Genomic DNA, 22,092 nt, shown 5'->3' with positions numbered 1-22,092 from the left:
TTGATTTTCTACCTAGAAAGAAAACTAAGTGCTTGTTGATATGGAGAGATTATGAAACAGTAAAACCAGAGTGGTTATGAAAAACTAGGTGTAGTAGTGATAAACAGCTATAAGATGTGAGAAGCTTTTTGTTTTGTTTTGTTTTAATTCTAAAGGTGAAAAAACAGACATTTCAGAGATCATGTGCAGCCTGATATTCTGGAGCTAGAGTTTATCCTTGTAGTGGGACCTCCTTCATTATAAACGTGACTATTTTGGTGACCATGTCTGTTTGTTTGTTTGGTTTGTTCAGTCACAGAAATGTAAGTTAAGTACATATCCACAGTTACTAAGAACAACCTTACCTGAAGAGGCAATCCAAATGGAGTTGCTTTAGACTGAGATATCCAGTATCACGTTTAAGAATTTAAACAGCCATCTCCATTTGTGGGAGAGTATATTTGCATATATTGTGTGTGTACATGTATATGTCTATATACCTTTACATCTATACATCTATATGTGTATAGCATATATTGTATTATTATTGTGTCAACTTGTCTTCTGCTGGTTTGGTCCCTGCACTCAGGATAAGGAACACCCAATAGAATGAACGGGTCTAGAGTGATAAGCAGACCCCAGCAATATGCTACAGAGCCAGGGGTTGAGGAGTAAGATCACCAAGAGGGGACCCTTTGAGAAGATGACCAATGAATTCTACGAGCAATATTGTCTAATTGCCCAAGCATAAATTTTTCCCTTTTCTGCTCTGTAATTCCCTTAAGTTATCCTCAAGCTTTCCTCAAAGTTTTATAAATTGTGTCAGCCTCATATTAGCTGCCTTATGGGAAATAAATTGAGGAGTTTATAACTATGAATGCAGTTAAGTAGCCCCAGTGAGAGCTTCCGCAGTTATGACATGGCTGGGTGAGAAAAGAAGAGGGAAATCCAGAGCTACAGTTTGGAGTGACAAGTGACAAGTGACAGGGATAGATTTGTGAAACATTCAAGTACAACAAATTAGTCTGTCTTTGAGTTGAGATGAGATAATCAGTCTATAGTCTACACATAATAAAACAGACTTTGGAAAAGTTCTAGCCAAGTACTGAATAAAGAAAGTATACCAGAAATGTCTAGCCATATATGATTTTGCATAATGTACAGGTCATAATGTAATGATAGATTATAATATGAAAATTATATTATTTGTAGAAACTGCTTTGTAAATATAGTTAAATATTAGAATATTAGGTTCAACCATATGAAATTGTAATTCTTAAGGTCAAAAGTAGTTGAATGGCAACAATTTCATACAGTTCAACCTAATAAATTGCAAAAATAATATTATATAAGGAGACCCTGCTCTTTTATATCTGTGATTACTCTGGTATTATGCATTGGTTTTATGAAACTTAACATCAGTTCAAATTTCTTTATTTCAGAAAGTTTACATATACAACAGATTTAATATCATTGGACCCAATTTTGAATGGGTATATAATCCCGAATGAGTGGAGAGACTGCTTTTTTATAGGAACAGGAATATTTGGTCTCTGGACAATTTAAAGCCCATCTATACTTTCTTTAAAAAGCAGGTTGCTCTATTTTACTTCAACTCTTACCTTGATGCTTGTATTTTAATAAAACCATTAGCGAGTCTTAAATAAGATAAATACAGATAATGTATCTTAAATAATATAAATGCAGATAATAAATCTAATCCTATCCGAGATTTGGAAACTAATACAAAACTCACCAAATACGAGTATGGCACATAACATTTAAATCTTCTAAATTATTATTGTTACTTTAACTCTTTCCTCAAGTTAGAGCAAGTGCATTTTACTGGATTAGTCAGGACAGAGGAGGTTATAACGTAGAACAAACAGCTCCTTAATATCAGTGGCTTAGAGCAACAAAGGTTAATGCCTCACTCGTGCTGAATGCCCATGACCCGTCAGAAGCAGCTCTGCTCGTTGTGGTTACTCAGGGACCCAGGCTGACACAGCACCGTGATCTTTATGGTCACTGAGCCAGAGGCAAGTAAGCACTTGAGGGGTTCACAGGTGCAATTAAATCTTCTTCCCATTCTGCCCACAACTGGTGGCCAGAACTATTCCTATGGCTCGCCACCCACAAGGGAAAGAGAAAGTGCAATCCTACCATATGTCTGGATGGAGAGACAAATGAAAATATTTGTATAATAAATAATGTATAATATTTGTGTAATAAATGAATAGCACTGATGACTAACTCTTTTACTGGAGGAAAAACAGGGGTTCTTCCTTGTTCAGAAACAGGAGATTTTGTGTATCTGTGTACGCACATACGCACACATATCATTAATTGGAAACCATTCTTTTGGTTCAAATCAAGATTGAGGCAGGAAGATGAAATTCCCTTACTAAAATTAGGGTGCCATCCACTAAACACTGAACAATTCACCATATTTTGTTGCTAAAGATGATTGAATAATCCCTGATTAAACTTCAAAGTGTTCTACCTACTCTCAACTCTGACTGACCACAAACTAATATTCTTTCAGAAAGCCATCTACAGAGGAAATTTTAAAAATTATTTGTGTCGATCCATCTTTGAAAACACACTTGCTTGTGTTTTCAGAAAACACAGGTTTGATTTTTTGTAAAATGTGATTGATTTTAGCCCTGAATACAGGCGAGCACAATACTTTGGTTTGATGAAGAAAGTCCGAAAACAATTTTGAAAGCCAAGTTCATGGCGGTCACTTTTCCTAACACAAATTCTCAGAACAGATGACATTATCAAAACAGTCAAAAGAGATAGATAATATTACATCTGGATGCATTAAATCCCCATAATGTGCTCTCTAACTAAAGAATACTAAATTACTTATAAAGTGCTTTGAGGCAAAAACTATTATCTTAAGTTATTTTCCTATTGTGTACAAATGAATAGAAAAAAGTACTCTGAATTTCCATTACCAGATGACATTCTGTGAAATACCTGAAGCAAAAAGAAGTTACAGAAATAGTGAGGGTTCAATCTAAAATGTAAAACAGAAAAAGAGGAATCTTCCTTCATGTTTTTATTTTTTAATGTAACAGTTGAGCTACTCACTCTCGGTTTAATAAAAGGAAAAATAAAGGTGGATTCTACCTCAGTCCACACATCAGGACACCAGAAAATCTGTGGCTCTAAATCAAGAGAGGAATTAAGATAACAGTGATCTAGGTACATTAAAGGAACATTTAATGCAAAAACTAGTTTTCAAATCCATAGAACCTCCAACATACTTGAAATCCTTGAACCCACTTTTTTTCCTAGGCTATTTTGGACCCTGGGTTTATGATCAAATTCTAGCAATGTACATAATCTTAATGTTGTCTTGTTTATCTTTTCTTTTGTGTTTATTTATCATTTCAACCAGATAAGACGTTTAGACATATAAGCATGCACAGCATATTATATTCTATGTAGAACAATATATGATGACATATAGATGATAGTCTTAGAACTTTACAGGTCATTTGATTTGGGACAATATTTTGATACTAATTCCTTCCGAAAACCCATGAGGAAAAGAACAAGCATTCAGTAAGCATTTAGCCACATCCCACACTACCCACTGAATCTTTACAGCAGCCTCATAAAGGAGGTTAAATCTCACTTTATAAGAAAATGGAGACTCAGAGATGAGGTATTTTGGTGAAGTCTGCAGAGCCAGAGCTAGTAAATAGTTTAGATAGAATTAAACCTCAGTTTTAAGGGTTCCAAAGCCCATGAACTTTTCAGAAACGATACAAATCATTTCCACTCATTTAAAAGAATGTCAAAACTTTAGATTTCAAGATTTCATTGATCTATACCATAACACAACCAGTGACCAAACTAAATTCACAAAGCTCTTCTTTGTAGCTACAGATGGGTATCTGTTCTTTGTAGTAACAGAAGGGTCAGATTTGGGTACTTATTTCTAATGTGTCGCTATTACCTACATATAAAATAATAAGAAAAAAAGAAAAGTAACAAAAATACATAACCAACTCTTGAGCACTTGGGAGGCAGCAGAGGAAAAAAAGTTAGTTTAACAAAAAGGCTGGGTGGGCCATGTAGTCAAGCCATCTGGGTTGACTATGATTCTATCACGTACTAGCTGTGTAACCTTAAGTAAGTCACCTTACCTCCCTGTGTTTCAGTTTCCTTATTAGCAATTCTTATTTGACAGCTGAACACTTTATCTCATTTAAGATTTAAAAAAGACATAAAGCATATTCTAGAAGCAAAGTATTTCCATTTTCACCACTCTCAAACCCTGTTTTGGTTTTAACATATATTTTGCCTTCTAAGAACTTCCTAACATTAAGACTCACAAAGGTTCACGGTATGCAACACAATACTGAGATGATACACAGACACAATTTGGGGTCTGGGTTCTACAGAAATGACTGTCCATAAAATTGATTTAGAAACTAGACATACCCCGTTGTGTGAGAGTTACTACTGTCTCAAAACATAATTTAAGTCATATTGTTATTCGTTCTTTTCTTCTCCTTTCCAATTGCCTATTTACTAAATAAGTAATAATTTGCTGAGCTGAGGGTGGGACTAAAAAAGAGAAGGAACTTCCTTTCTCCTTGGCACTACTAGGCAAAGTGAAATATAAACCAGCAGACAAAGCTCGAAGTCTGCTCTGATCTTTTCCCCAAAGCAATAGCGAGGGACACTGCCTTCCCCATGGGACGGAAAACAAGGGCCCTTTAAATATGCCTTATTTTAACAACACATTGTGATACTGCTTCTATTTTATTCTATTCCTACCCTTTAGTCAAAGAAGAGTTATATGCATTAAAAAATAAACCTGAGAAGTCTTATGATCATTGTATACTGTGCCCATAGTCCAACTTCAGTCATTCATAACTACTTTAGCATCTCAACAGAGGAAAACAAAAATATACCACCCCTCCCCCAAATATGTTAGAAATCAAAGCAACAACTACAAAGTCTGATAGGCTGTCTGAGGATTAAAGGAAGGAAAGGAGAGAAGAAGGGAAGGAGGAAGAGAAAAGAAAAAAAGTAAAAGTAGGCTATTTTGAGAAGTAATCAAAGACTAGGTGCCTCCTTTTTCAAAATTCCTTTTTCCATCTCTAGAAGAAGAAAAGTAAAAGCATTATAAAGAAACATTATAAAAAGCATTATAAAGAAACATTATAAAGATCAGTAAGGAAATGCACCACCTATGGAATCTTCCCAATAAAGAGATCAGCCTCAAACTCCCACAGACGGAAAGTTACTCCCAGAACCTAATATAGTGCTCATCAGATAGTACTTAGTAAATCTTTTTTTTTCATGAATGAATGATTTAGGAGTGAATTAGACAGTAAATAGTCTCCTAACTGGCCTCCGTGAGATCAGCTTTCCTTTTCCTGCCACCTGACACCGCCATTCCACAGTTCACCTGCCGCGCCACCACTGTCCACATTTAGCACGCATGCGTGCCCAGCAGCACCCAGGATCGGGGCTGCACGCTGCTCAGGCTCCGGGGACACTATTCATGCAGGGTTTTGTTTGTTTTTAATTACTTGTGCTCCAAGGGTCCCATTTTCATAAAATATTCTGTGACTATTACCCTTTGGAATTGTGCTTGATGTGCCCCAAGAACTATCTTAGGATATACCCAGTGTATTGCACAATTCCAGGGGGCAATATTTACATTTTTTGCTACAGGAGTGGCACCCTTGGAGCACAACCTTATAGAGAATTCTAGTTAATTTATTTATCTATTTTATGTTAGTGTGTCAATCCTTCCTTGGATTCCTTTTCTTCCCCGTTGTCTTTAGCCAGTCTGATCCATCATTTGGTTTTGTTTTTTTTTTTACCTTTAAAAAAAATATTTATTTCTTTATAGGTTCTATTGAACAGCCATAGAAAATTTTATTTATTATTGAATTTATTATTTTCATTTCAGTTTTTTAAATTAATTTTTATTGGAGTATAGTTGCTTTATGATGTTGCATTAGTTTCTACTGTACAGCAAAATGCATCTGCTATACATATACATATATCCCCTCTTTTTTGGATTTCCTTCCAATTTAGGTCACCACAGTGCATTAGGTAGAGTTCCCTGTGCTATACAGCATGTTCTCATTAGTTATCTATTTTATACATAGTATCAATAGTGTATATATATCAATCCCAATCTCCCAATTCCTCCCACCCATCCCTTCCCCCTTGGTATCCACACATTTGTTCTCTACGTCTGTGTCTCTATTTCTGCTTTGCAAATAAGATCATCTGTACCATTTTTCTAGATTCCACATATATGCATTAATATACAATATTTGTTTTTCTCTTTCTGACTTACTTCACTCTGTATGACACTCTCTAGGTCCATCCACATCTCTACAAATGACCCAATTTTGTTCCTTTTTATGGCTGAGTAATATTCCATTGTATATAGGTACCACATCTTCTTTATTCATTCCTCTGCTGATGGACATTTAGGTCGCTTCCATGTCTTGGCTATTGTAAATAGTGCTGCAATGAACATTGGGGTGCATGTGTCTTTTTGGATTATAGTTTTCTCTGGGTATATGCCCAGTAGTGGGATTGCTGGGTCATATGGTACTTCTATTTTTAGTTTTTTAAGGAACCTCCATACTGTTCTCCATAGTGGCTGTATCAGTTTACATTCCTACCAACAGTGCATGAGGGTTCCCTTTTCTCCATACCCTCTCCAGCATTTATTTGTAGATTTTTTGATGATGCCCATTCTGACTGGTGTGAGGTGATACCTCATTGTAGTTCTAATTTGCATTTATCTAATAATAAGTGATGTTGAGCATCTTTTCATGTGTTTGTTGGTCATCTGTATGTCTTCTTTGGAGAAATGTCTATTTAGGTCTTCTGCCCATCTTTTGATTGGGTTGTCTGTTTTTTTGATATTGAGCTGCATGAGCTGTTTGTATATTTTGGAGATTAATCCTATGTCAGTTGCTTCGTTTGCAAATATTTTTTCCTATTCTGAGGGTTGTCTTTTCATCTTGTTTATCCATAATTTGGACCATCCTCTCTTCAAAACCTCAACGTCTTTGCCCTTCCATGAATCAGTTTCTTTGACTATATTATTTGCTTTCCAGTCCTTTACAGTCTCTATGCCCACCCCCTAAAATGTGTTACTCTGGGTTCCATTGTTAGCTTTATTGTTGGCTTACTTTACAAATCTTCACTAGGTGAATTCATCTATACTCACAACTTCCATTGTCATGTATGTTGTGATGCGCACCCCCCCACCCCGCCACTCTCTCTCCAGCTCCCATCCTTCCTAAATTCCAGGCTTGCATATCCAATTATCTACAACTTGAATTAGCCACCTGGATATCCAACACAGCCCTCAATCACAATATGTCCAAAATGACATTCTCATTCCTTCTGTCAACTCAGAGTCTCTTATTCTCCTGTGTTTTGTAATCCCATCCAAAGCTAGAATCATGAATGTCATCCTCTCTTTCTCTTTATTGCCCATGGCTAAAGGGTTACCTATCTCTTCTATGCCCCAAATCATTTTGAAATCCATACTTTGAACTCTAGTCCACTGCCACCATAGACTTCATTCTGTATTACCTGGATTCCTGCAATAATCTCTCCCAACTGATTTCCCAGCATCAGGCTTTGTTTCTAATCCATCTTCCTCACTGTTGACAAGATATTTCATTCCACTTTTTTAAAACTCTTCAATGGCTCCCTGAGGTTTTCAGAATAAAGGCTAAACTGTTTCAAAAGGAATATAAAACCTTTCATATTAAAAGTACTTCTCCCTTAAGAAATAGTGATAATGTACTCTACTGTAACCTTTCCAGGGCTCAGGCTGCAACTGCTCTTTAATGCCCCATCTCCAGACAAGATAAAGAGCCATTAAGTCCCAGCTCTTTTCACTAAAGGGAGGAATTGCCACCCTGAGTGAAGTTCAGAGAAGAACAAATGCTCTTCCCAGGTCATCAGCAGAAGAAAACTATGTATCTCCATATTCTCAGGTCCCTGCACAATGCTGGGGCCAAATACAAGTTCCAGGGACAATCTTTCAAGGTTTCTAGACACTAGAAATCAAAGGGAGTTTTCTTAATATGATGTAAGGCCAACTTACTAAAGTGAACATCTCCATTTGCATGAATACCTTCAGAGGCTAAAGAAATTATACTGGTAAAGAAGTGATGCTTGGTTATCCACTCATTGTGGTCAGCTGTAGTGCCACATGGCCTGAGAACACTGGGATGCTGATGTAGGGGCTGAGGTAGTGTTTGTCTCACATATGGACAGGAACATCCCAAACACTGTGGTACATGTACATTGATACAAGAACTATATAGAAATCACAGGTCTTTCAAACTCAAGGAATGTCAACAATAGCAAAATGAACTATGTCTGTACATAATAAGGATGCACTACTCCCTGCTTGCTTAGGAATTTACTTTCTGAATTCTGTGGTCACATCTTATTTTTATTCTACCTGCCTCAGATATCAGTATTGTTGTATTATTTAGAATACATAAATAATATTTATTTTCTAAATGGAAACATCATTTCCTCAGAAGAGGGTACGTGGCTTCATAGAAAAAGATAATTAGTCATATCAATTCTTAATATTGAAAATGTGTTATTCTCCATTAGAGCTTAAAAAATAATGAAACAAATAAATGCTTTTACAGAAGCTCATATGGCTCCATGGAAAAATTATTAAGGTCATTATTCTTTTCCTTGAGGGATGCAGATCAACTCTAATTATATGTGACATTTCTGAAACTATGCAGTGTTGCTCCAACTAACCCTTTCCTTTCAAATATTTCAGATAGATTAGCTATACCAACATGTTTTATTACAGCATGTTCATCAAAAACTATTCTTCTTACTCCAAAACATAATATTTTCATTGAAATCAGTCTTCATTGGAAACAGAATAGACTTTAACATGAAAAACAGAAATAAGGCCACATATGATTAGAGCTCTATGTTTACACTTAACCAATATCATTTAAGAAGATTTGTTTTTGAAAAAATAATGTAACACTGGAACTTACTATTAGCCAGAATCTTTTCTTTGGGGGAAATCTTGTGTTTTTGTATCATCACTTGGAAATTTGATACTATATATTACTTTGTATTTTTTATATTTTGTACTACTTACACTTTTAATAGTGAGAATTCCAAGTTATCAAAAAAATTTAGCATTTTTATGGAATTGAGAACTAGAAATATTCTTGTTGCTTCTGAACATTCAGGTAGTTTTTAAAAGTTGGAGTATCTGGAATAGTTTAGGTACAAAAGGTAAGGAATATATTGTGAACAGTCATACACCATGGTTCATGTGTGTAAAGATGACAACCAGAATGTATTTAGTTGGTTTTTATTTAATTATGTCCTTTAGTAAGTTATTTCAAGACTAAAATGATCAAATAATTTTTTTTCCCACTGCTGTTGAAATGTTAGTAGAATTTCATTTATAAAAATTTTGGCCCTATTAATCTATAGATAAATTACAAATTGTCTTTCCCTTTCTTTCTTCACGTTCTCTGTTGAATTTGTGACCCAATTTTGTCATTTCCCTAAACTGCATTATAAATTAGAAAATACACATCTGCTCAAAGTGACAGTTCCATTGTAACTGGCTCAACTGTCTGGAGCAGCTGCAGCTCCAGAGGGTTCCCATAAACTTGCTCATGGCCTTTACTCACATGAGCTTTCCCCAGATGCAGTCACCAGAAAGTACATGTCACACAAAAGGCTAGGGAGGACACAGCCGCCAAAGTATCCAGCACAGCGTTTCTATGCTGGGAACGCTAATCCAACATGTTCAGTGCAAGACTTCTGCACGTGGCTTCTACAGACAGGTTAAACTAGACTAAGCACAGAAGAAGGTAGACCTTATCACCTAGATTCCATTGTATTTTTCCTGGGGACCCCGGGGGCTTTGCCAGTGACACCATGGATGCTACGGATTTTCCTCTTTCTCACTGCCCTTGACTCAGCAGAGAGGAACTGGAACACCATAATGACATCTATTGTCACACCATCTTCCTCTGGACTGTGACACACAACAGAAAGCCACGTGGCTGACAGGGTCTTGGTGTTCCAGCTAGGTGTCAGGCCTGTGCGTCGGAGGTGGGAGAGCCGAGTTCAGGACATTGGTCCACCAGAGACCTCCCAGCTCCACATAATATCAAATGGCAAAAGCTCTCCCAGAGATCTCCATCTCAACGCTAAGACCCAGCTCCACTCAACGACCAGCAAACGACAGTGCTGGACACCCTATGCCAAACAACTAGCAAGACAGGAACACAACCCACCCATTAGCAGAGAGGCTGCCTAAAATCATAATAAGGTCAGAGACACCCCAACACACACCACCAGATGCAGTCCTGCCAACTGGAAAGACAAGATCCAGCCTCATCCACCAGAAAACAGGCACTAGTCCCTTCCACCAGGAAGCCTACACAGCCCACTAAACCAAGCTTAGGCACTGGGGGTAGGCAGCAAAAACAATGGGAACTATGAACCTGCAGCCTGCGAAAAGGACATGCCAAACACAGTAAGTTAAGCAAAATGAGAAGACAGAGAAACACACAGCACATGAAGGAGCAAGGTAAAAACCCATCAGACCAAACAAATGAAGAGGAAATAGGCAGTCTACCTGAAAAAGAACTCAGAGTAATGATAGTAAAGATGATCCAAAATCGTGGAAATAGAATGGAGAAAATATAAGAAATGTTTAACAAGGACCTAGAAGAACTAAAGAGCAAACAAACAATGATGAACAACACAATGAATGAAATTTAGAATTCTCTAGAAGGAATCAATAGCAGAATAACTGAGGCAGAAGAATGGATAAGTGACCTGGAAGATAAAATAGTAGAAATAATGATGGCAGAGCAGAATAAAGAAAAAAAAAATGAAAAGAATTGAGGACAGTCTTAGAGCCCTCTGGGACAACATTAAACGCACCAACATTCGAATTACAGGGGTCCCAGAAGAAGAAGAGAAAAAGAAAGGGACTGAGAAAGTATTTGAAGAGATTATAGTTGAAAACTTCCCTAATATGGGAAAGGAAAAGGTCAATCAACTCCAGGGAGCACAGAGAGTCCCATACGGGATAAATCCAAGGAGAAACACGCCAAGGACACATATTAATCAAACTATCAAAAATTAAATACAAACAAAAAATATTAAAAGAAGCAAGGGAAAAACAACAAATAACATACAAGGGAATCCCCACAAGGTTAACAGCTGATCCTTCAGCACAAACTCTGCAAGCCAGAAGGGAGTGGCAAGACATATTTAAGGTGATGAAAGGGAAAAACCTACAACCAAGATTACTCTACCCAGCAAGGATCTCATTCAGATTCGACAGAGAAATTAAAACCTTTACAGAGAAGCAAAAGCTAAGAGAATTCAGCACCACCAAACCTGCTTTACAAAAAATGCTAAAGGAACTTCTCTAGGCAGGAAACACAAGAGAAGGAAAAGACCTACAATAACAAATCCAAAACAATTAAGAAAATGGTAATAGGAACATACATATCGATAATTACCTTAAATGTAAATGGATTAAATGCTCCCACCAAAAGACAAAGATTGGCTGAATGGATACAAAAACAAGACCCATACATATGCTGTCTACAAGAGACCCACTTCAGACCTAGGGACACATACAGACTGGAAGTTGGGGGATGGAAAAAGATATTCCATGCAAATGGAAATCAAAAGAAAGCTGGAGTAGCAGTTCTCATACCAGAAAAAATAGACTTTAAAACAAAGACTATTACAAGAGACAAAGAAGGACACTTCATAATGATCAAGGGATCAATCCAAGAAGAAGATATAACAATTGTAAATATTTATGCACCCAACATAGGAGCACCTCAATACATAAGGCAAATGCTAACAGCCCTAAAAGGGGAAATCGACAGTAACACAATCATAGTAGGGGACTTTAACACCCCACTTTCACCAATGGACAGATCATCCAAAATGAAAATAAATAAGGAAACACAAGCTTTAAATGATACATTAAACAAGATGGACTTAATCGATATTTATAGGACATTCCATCCAAAATAAACAGAATACACTTTCTTCTCAAGTGTTCATGGAACATTCTCCAAGATAGAGCATATCTTGGGTCACAAATCAAGCCTTGGTAAATTTAAGAAAATTTAAATCATATCAAGTATCTTTTCCAACCACAACACTATGAGACTAGATATCAATTACAGGAAAAAAATCTGTAAAAAATACAAACACATGGAGACTAAACAACACACTACTAAATAGCCAAGAGATGACTGAAGAAATCAAAGAGGAAATCAAAAAATACCTAGAAACAAATAACAATGAAACAAATGACAATTAAAACACGACGACCCAAAACCTATGGGATGCAGCAAAAGCAGTTCTAAGAGGGAAGTTTATAGCAATACAATCCTACCTCAAGAAACAAGAAACAACTCAAATAAACCACCTAACCTTACACCTAAAGCAATTAGAGAAAGAAGAACAAAAAACACCCAAGTTAGCAGAAGGAAAGAAATCATAAAGATCAGATCAGAAATAAATGAAAAAGAAATGAAGGAAACAATAGCAAAGGTCAATAAAACTAAAACCTGGTTCTTTGAGAAGATAAACAAAATTGATAAACTCTTAGCCAGACTCATCAAGAAAAAGAGGGAGAAGACTCAAATCAACAGAATTAGAAATGAAAAAGAAGTAACAACTGAGTGCAGAAATACAAAGGATCATGAGAGATTACTACAAGCAACTACATGCCAATAAAATGGACAACCTGGAAGAAATGGACAAATTTTTAGAAAAGCACAACCTTCCAAGACCAAAGCAGGAAGAAATAGAAAATATAACTGATCAATCACAAGCACTGAAATTGAGACTGTCATTAAAAATCTTCCAAAAAAAAAAACACCCAGGACCAGATGGCTTCACAGGTGAATTCTATCAAACATTTAGAGAAAAGCTAACACCCATCCTTCTCAAACTCTTCCAAAATATACCAGAGGGAGGAACACTCCCAAACTCATTCTATGAGGCCACGATCACCCTGATACCAAAACCAGACAAAGATGTCACAGAGAAAGAAAACTACAGGCCAATATCACTGATGAACATAGATGCAAAAATCCTCAACAAAATACTAGCAAACAGAATCCAACAGCACATTAAAAGGATCATACACCATGATCAAGTAGAGTTTATCCCAGGAAGGCAAGGATTCTTAAATATATGCAAATCAATCAATGTGATAAACAATATGAACAAATGAAGGAGATAAACCTTATGATCATCTCAATAGATGCAGAAAAAGCGTTTGACAAAATTCAACACCCACTTATGATAAAAACCCTCCAGAAAGCAGGCATAGAGGGAACATACCTCAACATAATAAAGGCCATATATGACAAACCCACAGCCAACATCCTTCTCAATGGTGAAAAACTGAAACCATTTCCTCTAAGATCAGGAACAAGACAAGGGTGTCCACTCTGACCACTATTATTCAACATAGTTTTGGAAGTTTTAGCCACAGCAATCAGAGAAGAAAGAGAAATAAAAATGGGAAAAGAAGAAGTAAAGCTGTCACTGTTTGCAGATGACATGATACTATACATAGAGAACCCTAAAGATGCTACCAGAAAACTACTAGAGCTAATCAATGAATTTGGTAAAGTAGCAGGATACAAAATTAATGCACAGAAATCTCTTGCATTCCTATGCACTAATGATGATAAATCGGAAAGAGAAAATAAGGAAACACTCCCATTTACCATTGCAACAAAAAGGATAAAATACCTAGGAATAAACCTACCTAAGGAGACCAAAGACCTGTATGCAGAAAACTATAAGACACTGATGAAAGAAATTAAAGATGATACAAACAGATGGAGAGATATACCATTTTCTAGGATTGGAAGAATCAACATTGTGAAAATGACTGTACTACCCAAAGCAATCTACAGATTCAGTGCAATCCCTATCAAACTACCAATGGCATTTTTCACAGAACTAGAACAAAATATTTCACAGTTTGTATGGAAAAATGAAAGATCCCAAATAACCAAAACAATCTCAAGAAAGAAATATGGAGCTGGAGGAATCAGGCTCCCTGATTTCAGACTCTACTATAAAGCTGCAGCAATCAAGACAGTATGGTACTGGCACAAAAACAGAAATATAGATCAATGGAACAGTATAGAAAGCCCAGAGATAAACCCATGCACATATGGTGACCTTATCTTTGGCAAAGGAGGCAAGAATATACAGTGGAGAAAAGACAGCCTCTTCAATAAGTGGAGCTGGGAAAACTAGACAGCTACATGTAAAAGAATGAAAGCAGAACACTTCCTAACACCATACACAAAAAGAAACTCAAAATGGATTAAAGACCTAAATTTAAGGCCAGACACTATAAAACTCTTAGAGGAAAACATAGGCAGAACACTCTATGACATAAATCACAGCAAGATCCTTTTTGACCCACCTCCTAGAGAAATGGAAATAAAAATAAACAAATGGGACCTAATATAACTTAAAAGCTTTTGCACAGCAAAGGAAACCATAAGCAAGACGAAAAGACAACCCTCAGAATGGGAGACAATATTTGCAAATGAAGCAACTGACAAGGGATTAATCTCCAAAATTTACAAGCAGCTTATGCAGCTCAATATCAAAAAAACAAACAACCCAATCCAAAATGGGCAGAAGACCTAAATAGACATTTCTCCCAAGAAGATATACAGATTGCCAACAAACACATGAAAGGATGCTCAACATCACTAATCATTAGAGAAATCCAAATCAAAACTACAATGAGGTATCACCTCACACCGGTCAGAATGGCCATCATCAAAAAAATCTACAAACAAAAAATGCTGGAGAGCGTGTGGAGAAAAGGGAACCCTCTTGCACTGTTGGTGGAAATGTAAAGTGATACAGCCACTATGGATAACAGTATGGAGGTTCCTTAAAGAATTGAAAATAGAATTACCATATGACCCAGCAATTCCACTACTGGGCATATACCCTGAGAAAACCATAATTCAAAAAGAGCCATGCACCACAATGTTCATCGCAGCTCTATTTACAATAGCCAGGACGTGGAAGCAACCTAAGTGTCCATCAACAGATGAATGGATAAAGAAAATGTGGCACATATATACAACGGAGTATTACTCAGCCATAAAAAGAAACGAAATTGAGTTATTTGTAGTGAGGTGGATGGACCCAGAGACTGTCATACAGAGTGAAGTAAGTCAGAAAGAGAAAAATAAATACCATATGCTAACACATATATATGGAATCTAAAAAAAAAAAAAAAAAAAGGTTCTGATGAACCTAGGGGCAGGACCGGAATAAATACGCAGATGTAGAGGATGGACTTGACATGGGGAGGGGGAAGCGTAAGCTGGGACAAAGTGAGATAGTGGCATGGACTTATATACACTACCAAATATAAAATAGATAGCTAGTGGGAAGCAGCCGCATAGCATAGGGAGATCAGCTCCGTGCTTTGTGACCACCTAGAGGGGTGGGATAGGGAGGGTGGGAGGGAGATGCAAGAGGGAGGGTATATGGGGATATATGTATGCGTATAGCTGACTCACTTTGTTATACAGCAGAAACTAACACACCTTTGTAAATCAATTACACTCCAATAAAGATGTTTAAAAAAAAAAATGGGCTAGGGAGAAGCCGAAAGACTTATGTTAGGAAAAAAGAATAGCTTTCTACTTTTCAGTGTTGAAAACACAATGATACATCTCATATTTGGCTAAGAATCACGAAGATCGCTCATAAGCAGGCAAACAAACTTGTTTTTCATATTAAATAAGCCAGTTAATGTAGAAATTTAAATTTTTGAAAGGATTCAATTATAGCCTGCATTGGGTCCTCCAACAAGTCATATGTTGAAGCCCTAATCCCCATTATGACTTTATTTGGAGATAGAGCCTTTAAGGAGATAATTAAGGTTAAATGAAGTCATAATGGTCAAGCCCTAATCCAATAGGACCGGTGTCCCTATAAGAGGAAGGGCCTAGAGTCCCCCCTCTCTCCGGGCACATGTGCAGATACAAGGCCCTGTGAAGACACAGCAAGAAGGCACCATCTACAAGCCAAAGAGAGAGACCTCATCAGAAACCAGTGCCTTAATCTGGTACTTCCAGCTTCCTGAATTGTGAGAAAATAAATTCCTGTTGTTTAAGTCACCCAGTCTATGGTATTTTGTTATGGCAGTCCAAGCAGACAGATGTTTATCTCACTGCTCTGGAAAAAATGTGCTAGTGCTTTGTACAAGTTAATCCTATCAAAAAAGCACTGGTTTTTAACAATACAAGTTTTTAAACTTTAATCAAATATATTATATCAACGGCATAAAGATAAAATTTCCCCCTGTTCTATATATGCCTTGGTTGCTTTCAAACTTTTGGACTGTGACCCATAATAATATTAGTATATATATGCACATATGTATATAATATATATTTATTGTATATATGTGGGTGGAAATATATATATATTTCCACAAAACAACACTTTTTAAACTATCTAACAGCGATGTGCTCTGTTCAATTCTATTTTACTTAAAAAAAAAATGGTCTGTGTGTGTTTTTAACATGCATTTCAATGCCAGTTTATGGCTGGAAGTTTGAGAAGTTCCCTTTTCAGCTATGTTATCCAGAATATTTCCTAGTTACAATTTCCTTTGTTCCCCTTAGCATCTCCAGACCCTTAAAAGTACACTGAAGTTAAAATAACCATAATTCTCTCCCTCCCCTACCTCATTCTCTCCCTGTCTCTGTCTCTGTCTCTGTCACACACACACACAAACACACACACAAAATGAGCCTAACTAAGACTGGGGCAAATCAGTTGAAGTCCTATTCAAAGCAGTACTTTTCACATGATTTAAACTAGAATGTCAAGCATATTGTCTTGCTGATTTGTTTATAATAATGTTTTTGGTTTTATGGTATAACTAAGATATAGATTAATACACACAAACTGAATATATGAATTACTAGTTGAGAAATAGGGTATCGATGAAGAGAAATGTTGGATAACTTACACTCCTAATTACCATAGGCATCTTGGGTATTAATAAGAAATTATATGGCTTGATGTGTTTCAAAGAAAATATTTGTTTGTAGAGCGAAATTAATTTTATCATTTCCTATCTTATTCTATTTCATTTGGGTGTATGTTTAAAGAATCATGCTTGTTGTATCAATCAAAGATTTTGACACTGATGTCTCTTGGTGTATGAACACCAGATAATGAAATGGAGGGATAATTAAAGGAAGATAGTGGGTACTATAGTTGCAGGTCTTACAGATTTGCTGTGCTCTGAAAAAAATTAGTAAAGTTGGCTAAGACCCAGAAGCAAAAAACACAGAAATCATAATAAAACACTACTTTGTCACACTCAAACTAAAAGTACTTCTGGATCCTTCTATATGAAATCAAAAGTTAATTTCTAAACTATAAAAAATTTCAAAATCAAGATTTAAATTTCAAACTTTCCAAAATTTCATGAGTCAAAATTCTAATGGTCATTTCTGTATATACAGTTGCACAAAATAGATAACAAGATATCTTTTTGAACAGCCAAAGTCAGTACACAGGGAAATTGGTCATAATGCAAACTAGCTTTGGGGAATACATGCATGTGTATACTTGTGCACTTGCACACACTTATACAGACCTAAGAAAAAAGAAAATAATTGAATACAATAAAAATTCAATATTATATAATACATTCACTTTTTCATGCTACTGGTATCTTGACACAAATATTTCCTATTGTCTCTTTATGGAATAAAATTTACTCTGTGTCCTTGAGGAAATAAAGAAATAAAAGAAAAAAAGTAAAAGAAATAATGAAGAAAATGTTTTTAATTGCATCTTTTTTCGTTACAAATTACCCTCAGCACAAAGATATCATCTGGCATGTAGAGATACTTAGTAAGCTTTGGTTAAATCAATAAATTATACCTCATATGATTGATAGCCTCATACAGCAAATTCATGCCAAACATAAACATTAAAAATTTTAAGTAATGTTTAAATATTTTAAAAAATAAATGTTAAAAAAAACGTTTAAAAATAACCTTTACTGAATTAGCTAAATAACATTGTTTTTGCACACTTCTTATTTCTCACCTCTTCTTTTGTCTTTTTTGATATCACTCGGAGCCAGTCTCCAATCATGCTCAGGACAGCAGCAAAGTAAGCAAGCCCTACAAGGATCCAAAACCATACGACAGGCTTATAGAAGTCTAGATATTCAATATCTGATCCACCTGTGAGAGAAAAACAAAGTAGGACAAAATAAGTTCATATTCATACAAGTAAATAACACAGATTCCTGCTAAAATTATCAACTAAATTTTGGCTTTCTAAACACAGAAATCTTCTTGTCAGTTGATCCATGTTATTTTGTTCATATGGAATTCCTTGTTTTCACTCAATTAATCCTTATCTATTTTTCAAGAACCAGTTAATTCTTTTTTAAATTGAAGTACAGTTGATTTACAGTATTTTACTAGTTTCAGGTATTAGTAAGTTCTTAATAAGACCTTTCATTACTTCTCCAGATAATAACAATTTTTCCTTGTCCCATGTTTCTTTTTTATTATAACTGATCTCAACTAGTGTAGCACTTAATTATTCCATGTGTATTAGTTTCTCTTTCCACCTCTATTGCAACAAATGGGAAACAGAGATGACACTTTTTTTGGTATGCATTTAACTTTGTATCTTTATCTTATTGCCCATCAAGTCATGCTAACCAATCAATACATGCAAACCAATCAATTCGAAGTCAACTTGGACAGAAAGTAGTTCTTATTTTAAAACATCAATACAATGGATTGATAACAAATGCCAGAGACAATGCCTTGGTGGGTCTACTTTGAATAAATAGTAACTTGCAGGTGATATTGCCATTCATTATTCTCTGACTTTTCAGAGGAATTCCCATGTTTGTCATAAATTTAAATCCGTAGCTCTCAAGAAAAAAATTGGCAAAGGAGTTCTTTCGCTTTAATCTATGTTACTTCTCCATTCGTTTGGTATAGTAACTGCACCTATGAGAATCTGAATACATTTCAATACATCCCCAACTTTAGCACATATTAATAGGGCACTTAAATTAAGTTTCAAATACTGAAACAGTTGTGTTTTTTTCACAATAGAGGGAAGCATGTCTCTCTCTTGAGAAATTCATAATTTAGCCTGAGAAAGCCTCACATAGACAATTAACCACAATGGGGTATATCAAGTGATAGGGAAAAATAATAAAAAGTTCTATGAGAGGACATAGAAGAAATGATTTTTACTTCTGGAAGGGTGAAAATGAGAAGACAGAAGGTGAATCTTAAATAATGAGGATCAAAACAGAAAAGTTCAGTGTGAAAATATTTGATATATTCCAAGGACTGTTAGTATCGACTAAAGCTACATTTGGAAGGGGGTCAAGGGAGCAGACAGGTAGAAGAGGGGAACCTAGAAAAAAATCAGTTGTATCAGGTTGTAAAGACTTGCTCCTGAAGTAATGGGGAGTAGGTAAAAGTTTATAGGCAGATTCGTGTTTGACTATATGCACAGAAAGATCTAGTGGCAGAGAGAGGAGGAGTGACAGAGAAGCCCCATGAGAAACTTTGTTCTGAACTAGCTAAGCAACGATTGTGCCTGAGTTAGACTGGGATGGAGAGAAGGGACATTTGAGGCAGAATTGTCAGGGATTGACAACTAGATAGTTGGTGTGATAAGTGAAAGGAAGGGGTCTAGGATGACCAGAGACCACAGACCCTCATTGGGAGATGGTACCAGCAACTGAACAGGAAACACAGGGGAAGGAACAGTGACAATAAAAGGAAAAGTCATTCAAACTGGGACATCATAAATTTGAAGTGCTTGAGGTACCAACAAGCAAGATAGCCAGCAGGATCCTTAAATACTAATCTAACACTTAATAGGGCAGAGCAGGAGATAAGATTTTAGGATCAACAGCACAGAGACTAGGGCTGCTTAAACAGGGGTGGTGGACACACTCAATTCACAAAATTTAACCTGTACATTCAGAAGAACAGCTAATAAACAGCAAATACACATTAAAAATCAAATATAAAATTTGGAATGTAACATTACTCTCTAATTATAAATTGGACTGTGAATTGCCCACAATGACATTTTCAAATACTAAAGGGTCAGAGTAAAAAGAGAACCTTTTTCTGTGAGGCAAATAATATGAACAGATACAAGTTCAGCTTGCTTTTGGGACAAAGAATAATTTTCAAGATTCAGTTTATAAAGTCAGTAATATTACCCTCAAAATATTGTAAAAATTTTTACCTTGTGCAGCATTTATTAAAATGTAATTTCTGGGAAGGATTGCAAAGGTTAAATGCATCTTGTGATGGTTAAGACTTGGCCCATGGGGGATGCAGCTCTACAAATTCACAAAGTGACTTAAGAAATGTGTGTGGAAATTTGTTATATGATAGGCTCACTAGCGAATTCCATTTTTAAAATGTTTCCATTTCAATGAAACCAAAATGACATTTTTTCCCAAGTACTTTCTCTTTCAAAACCAGAAAATCCTCATCCAAATAGTTGTGACTCACTTAACACATAAGTTCACCAAAATGTTGATTTTAGAAGTTAGTTCATGCTCAAGATGACTTTTTATAAGTCTTCTTTCTTATAAACAGGATGTCACAGTTTGAAAACAGTAAATTAACTTAATCACAAAAAGGTCTATATTTGGGTAAAATGTTCATCCCACAAGTTTTAGCGGATTCTAAGCCTGGGGAGGGGTGGGATGGGGGATGTTTTCCCATTCTTAATTGCCACTCTTAAGATGAAATACTGGCAGTCAAGTGATCCAGGAAAAGCTAATGTATATAAATAGAAGTATTATCCAACAACTCACAAATTCTTTTCACTTTCTGATATCTAAGATTTATGAATTAATTTTCACATTATTCATTTGATTCAAGAGTCTTAACCAAATTAAAATATCTGTAATGTTAAGATAACTTACTAAAAAGTTATTAGTTTTATTTTTAAATTAGGAAGTATTTTTTAAATGCATTGGTTATTATAAGCATTACTCTTAGTCTAGCACATTCAAGAAACCTGTGCATGGGTCTCTTACTTGTTAAAAACCTAGGGCAATTTCTCTGTCCTGGATTCCCTCCCTATATGCCCCCTAACCCCATACGAGGCTTTATACTCATTGCAGCTGATTTACAAAATGTTCAAACTCTGATGGAGAGAGAGGAGTGAAAGCTAAGACTTACTGATGGCCTACCTAAATGAAATCATGCCATCCTAAAGCCCTGAGGGGGTAGGTGTTGAGGGGAGTTGTATTCCTACTCCTCATATTTCCATTGATTTAGGACAAGACTATTAGCAAGACCATTTGGTCATAGAGTTAAGCCGTATCTCCAGCTGCCTTTATCAGACGCCTTTTAAGCTGACATTTCAATTGCCATCATTCTTACAGCCTGTTCAGAACTCATGGGTGAAAGACTGGTATTGGCTCCCTGAAATCCCAAGAGTAAATATCCCCATTTTACAATAGAGAAACCATACTCTCAGTAGGTAAAATAACAGTTGTCAGGTTACACAGGAAAGAGGGCATCAGAGCTAGAATTCAAAGCCAGGCCTGCCTAGCTTCAGATCACAGGCTCTTTTCATTGAACCAGGCTGTCTATGTCACCTATGATCTCAGCTGATGTCCTTCCCATCATTTATCCACTATCCATTTTTTGTCCATACTGTATGGTAGACACATAGCTAGGGCTGGAAACACTAAGTCAAACAAAGTGTTCCTCTTCCCTTCAAGGTTCCTACCTAGAAATCAGGTGGGTCTGAAGGTCAGCACTGTTTTACCAGGAGCCTCCTTACCTTGCTTATGTCCTCATTCCAACAGTTTCCAGAAGTTGGTCCTATTATGCTCTATAGAACTTGAATATACAATGCCCTCTCCTCCTTAAATTTAATTTTCTTTCTCTTGATGCTGCTGAACCACAGAATATTTATAAAGAAAAAAAAGATATAACCTGGATT

The 22,092-nt window shown here is 36.1% G+C and overlaps 1 protein-coding gene across 7 annotated transcripts in view; it reads right to left on the bottom strand.

Moving 5' to 3' along the window:
- The window catches only part of KCNK2 (potassium two pore domain channel subfamily K member 2), a 243,378-nt gene that overhangs the window by 39,351 nt on the left and 181,935 nt on the right, over positions 1-22,092 (bottom strand). For all 7 annotated transcript variants that reach the window (XM_082401937.1, XM_082401939.1, XM_082401935.1 and 4 more), the window contains one exon: positions 18,178-18,317. In XM_082401937.1, the coding sequence (XP_082258063.1) occupies positions 18,178-18,317 (140 nt within the window). The remainder of the gene's footprint in view (positions 1-18,177; positions 18,318-22,092) is intronic.

Source organism: Balaenoptera borealis (assembly GCF_965194805.1).
Source record: "Balaenoptera borealis genome assembly, chromosome: 1".
Taxonomy (NCBI): Eukaryota; Metazoa; Chordata; class Mammalia; order Artiodactyla; family Balaenopteridae; genus Balaenoptera; species Balaenoptera borealis.
The sequence above is the reverse complement of the archived record's forward strand: the minus strand, read 5'-3'. Positions and strand labels throughout refer to the sequence as shown.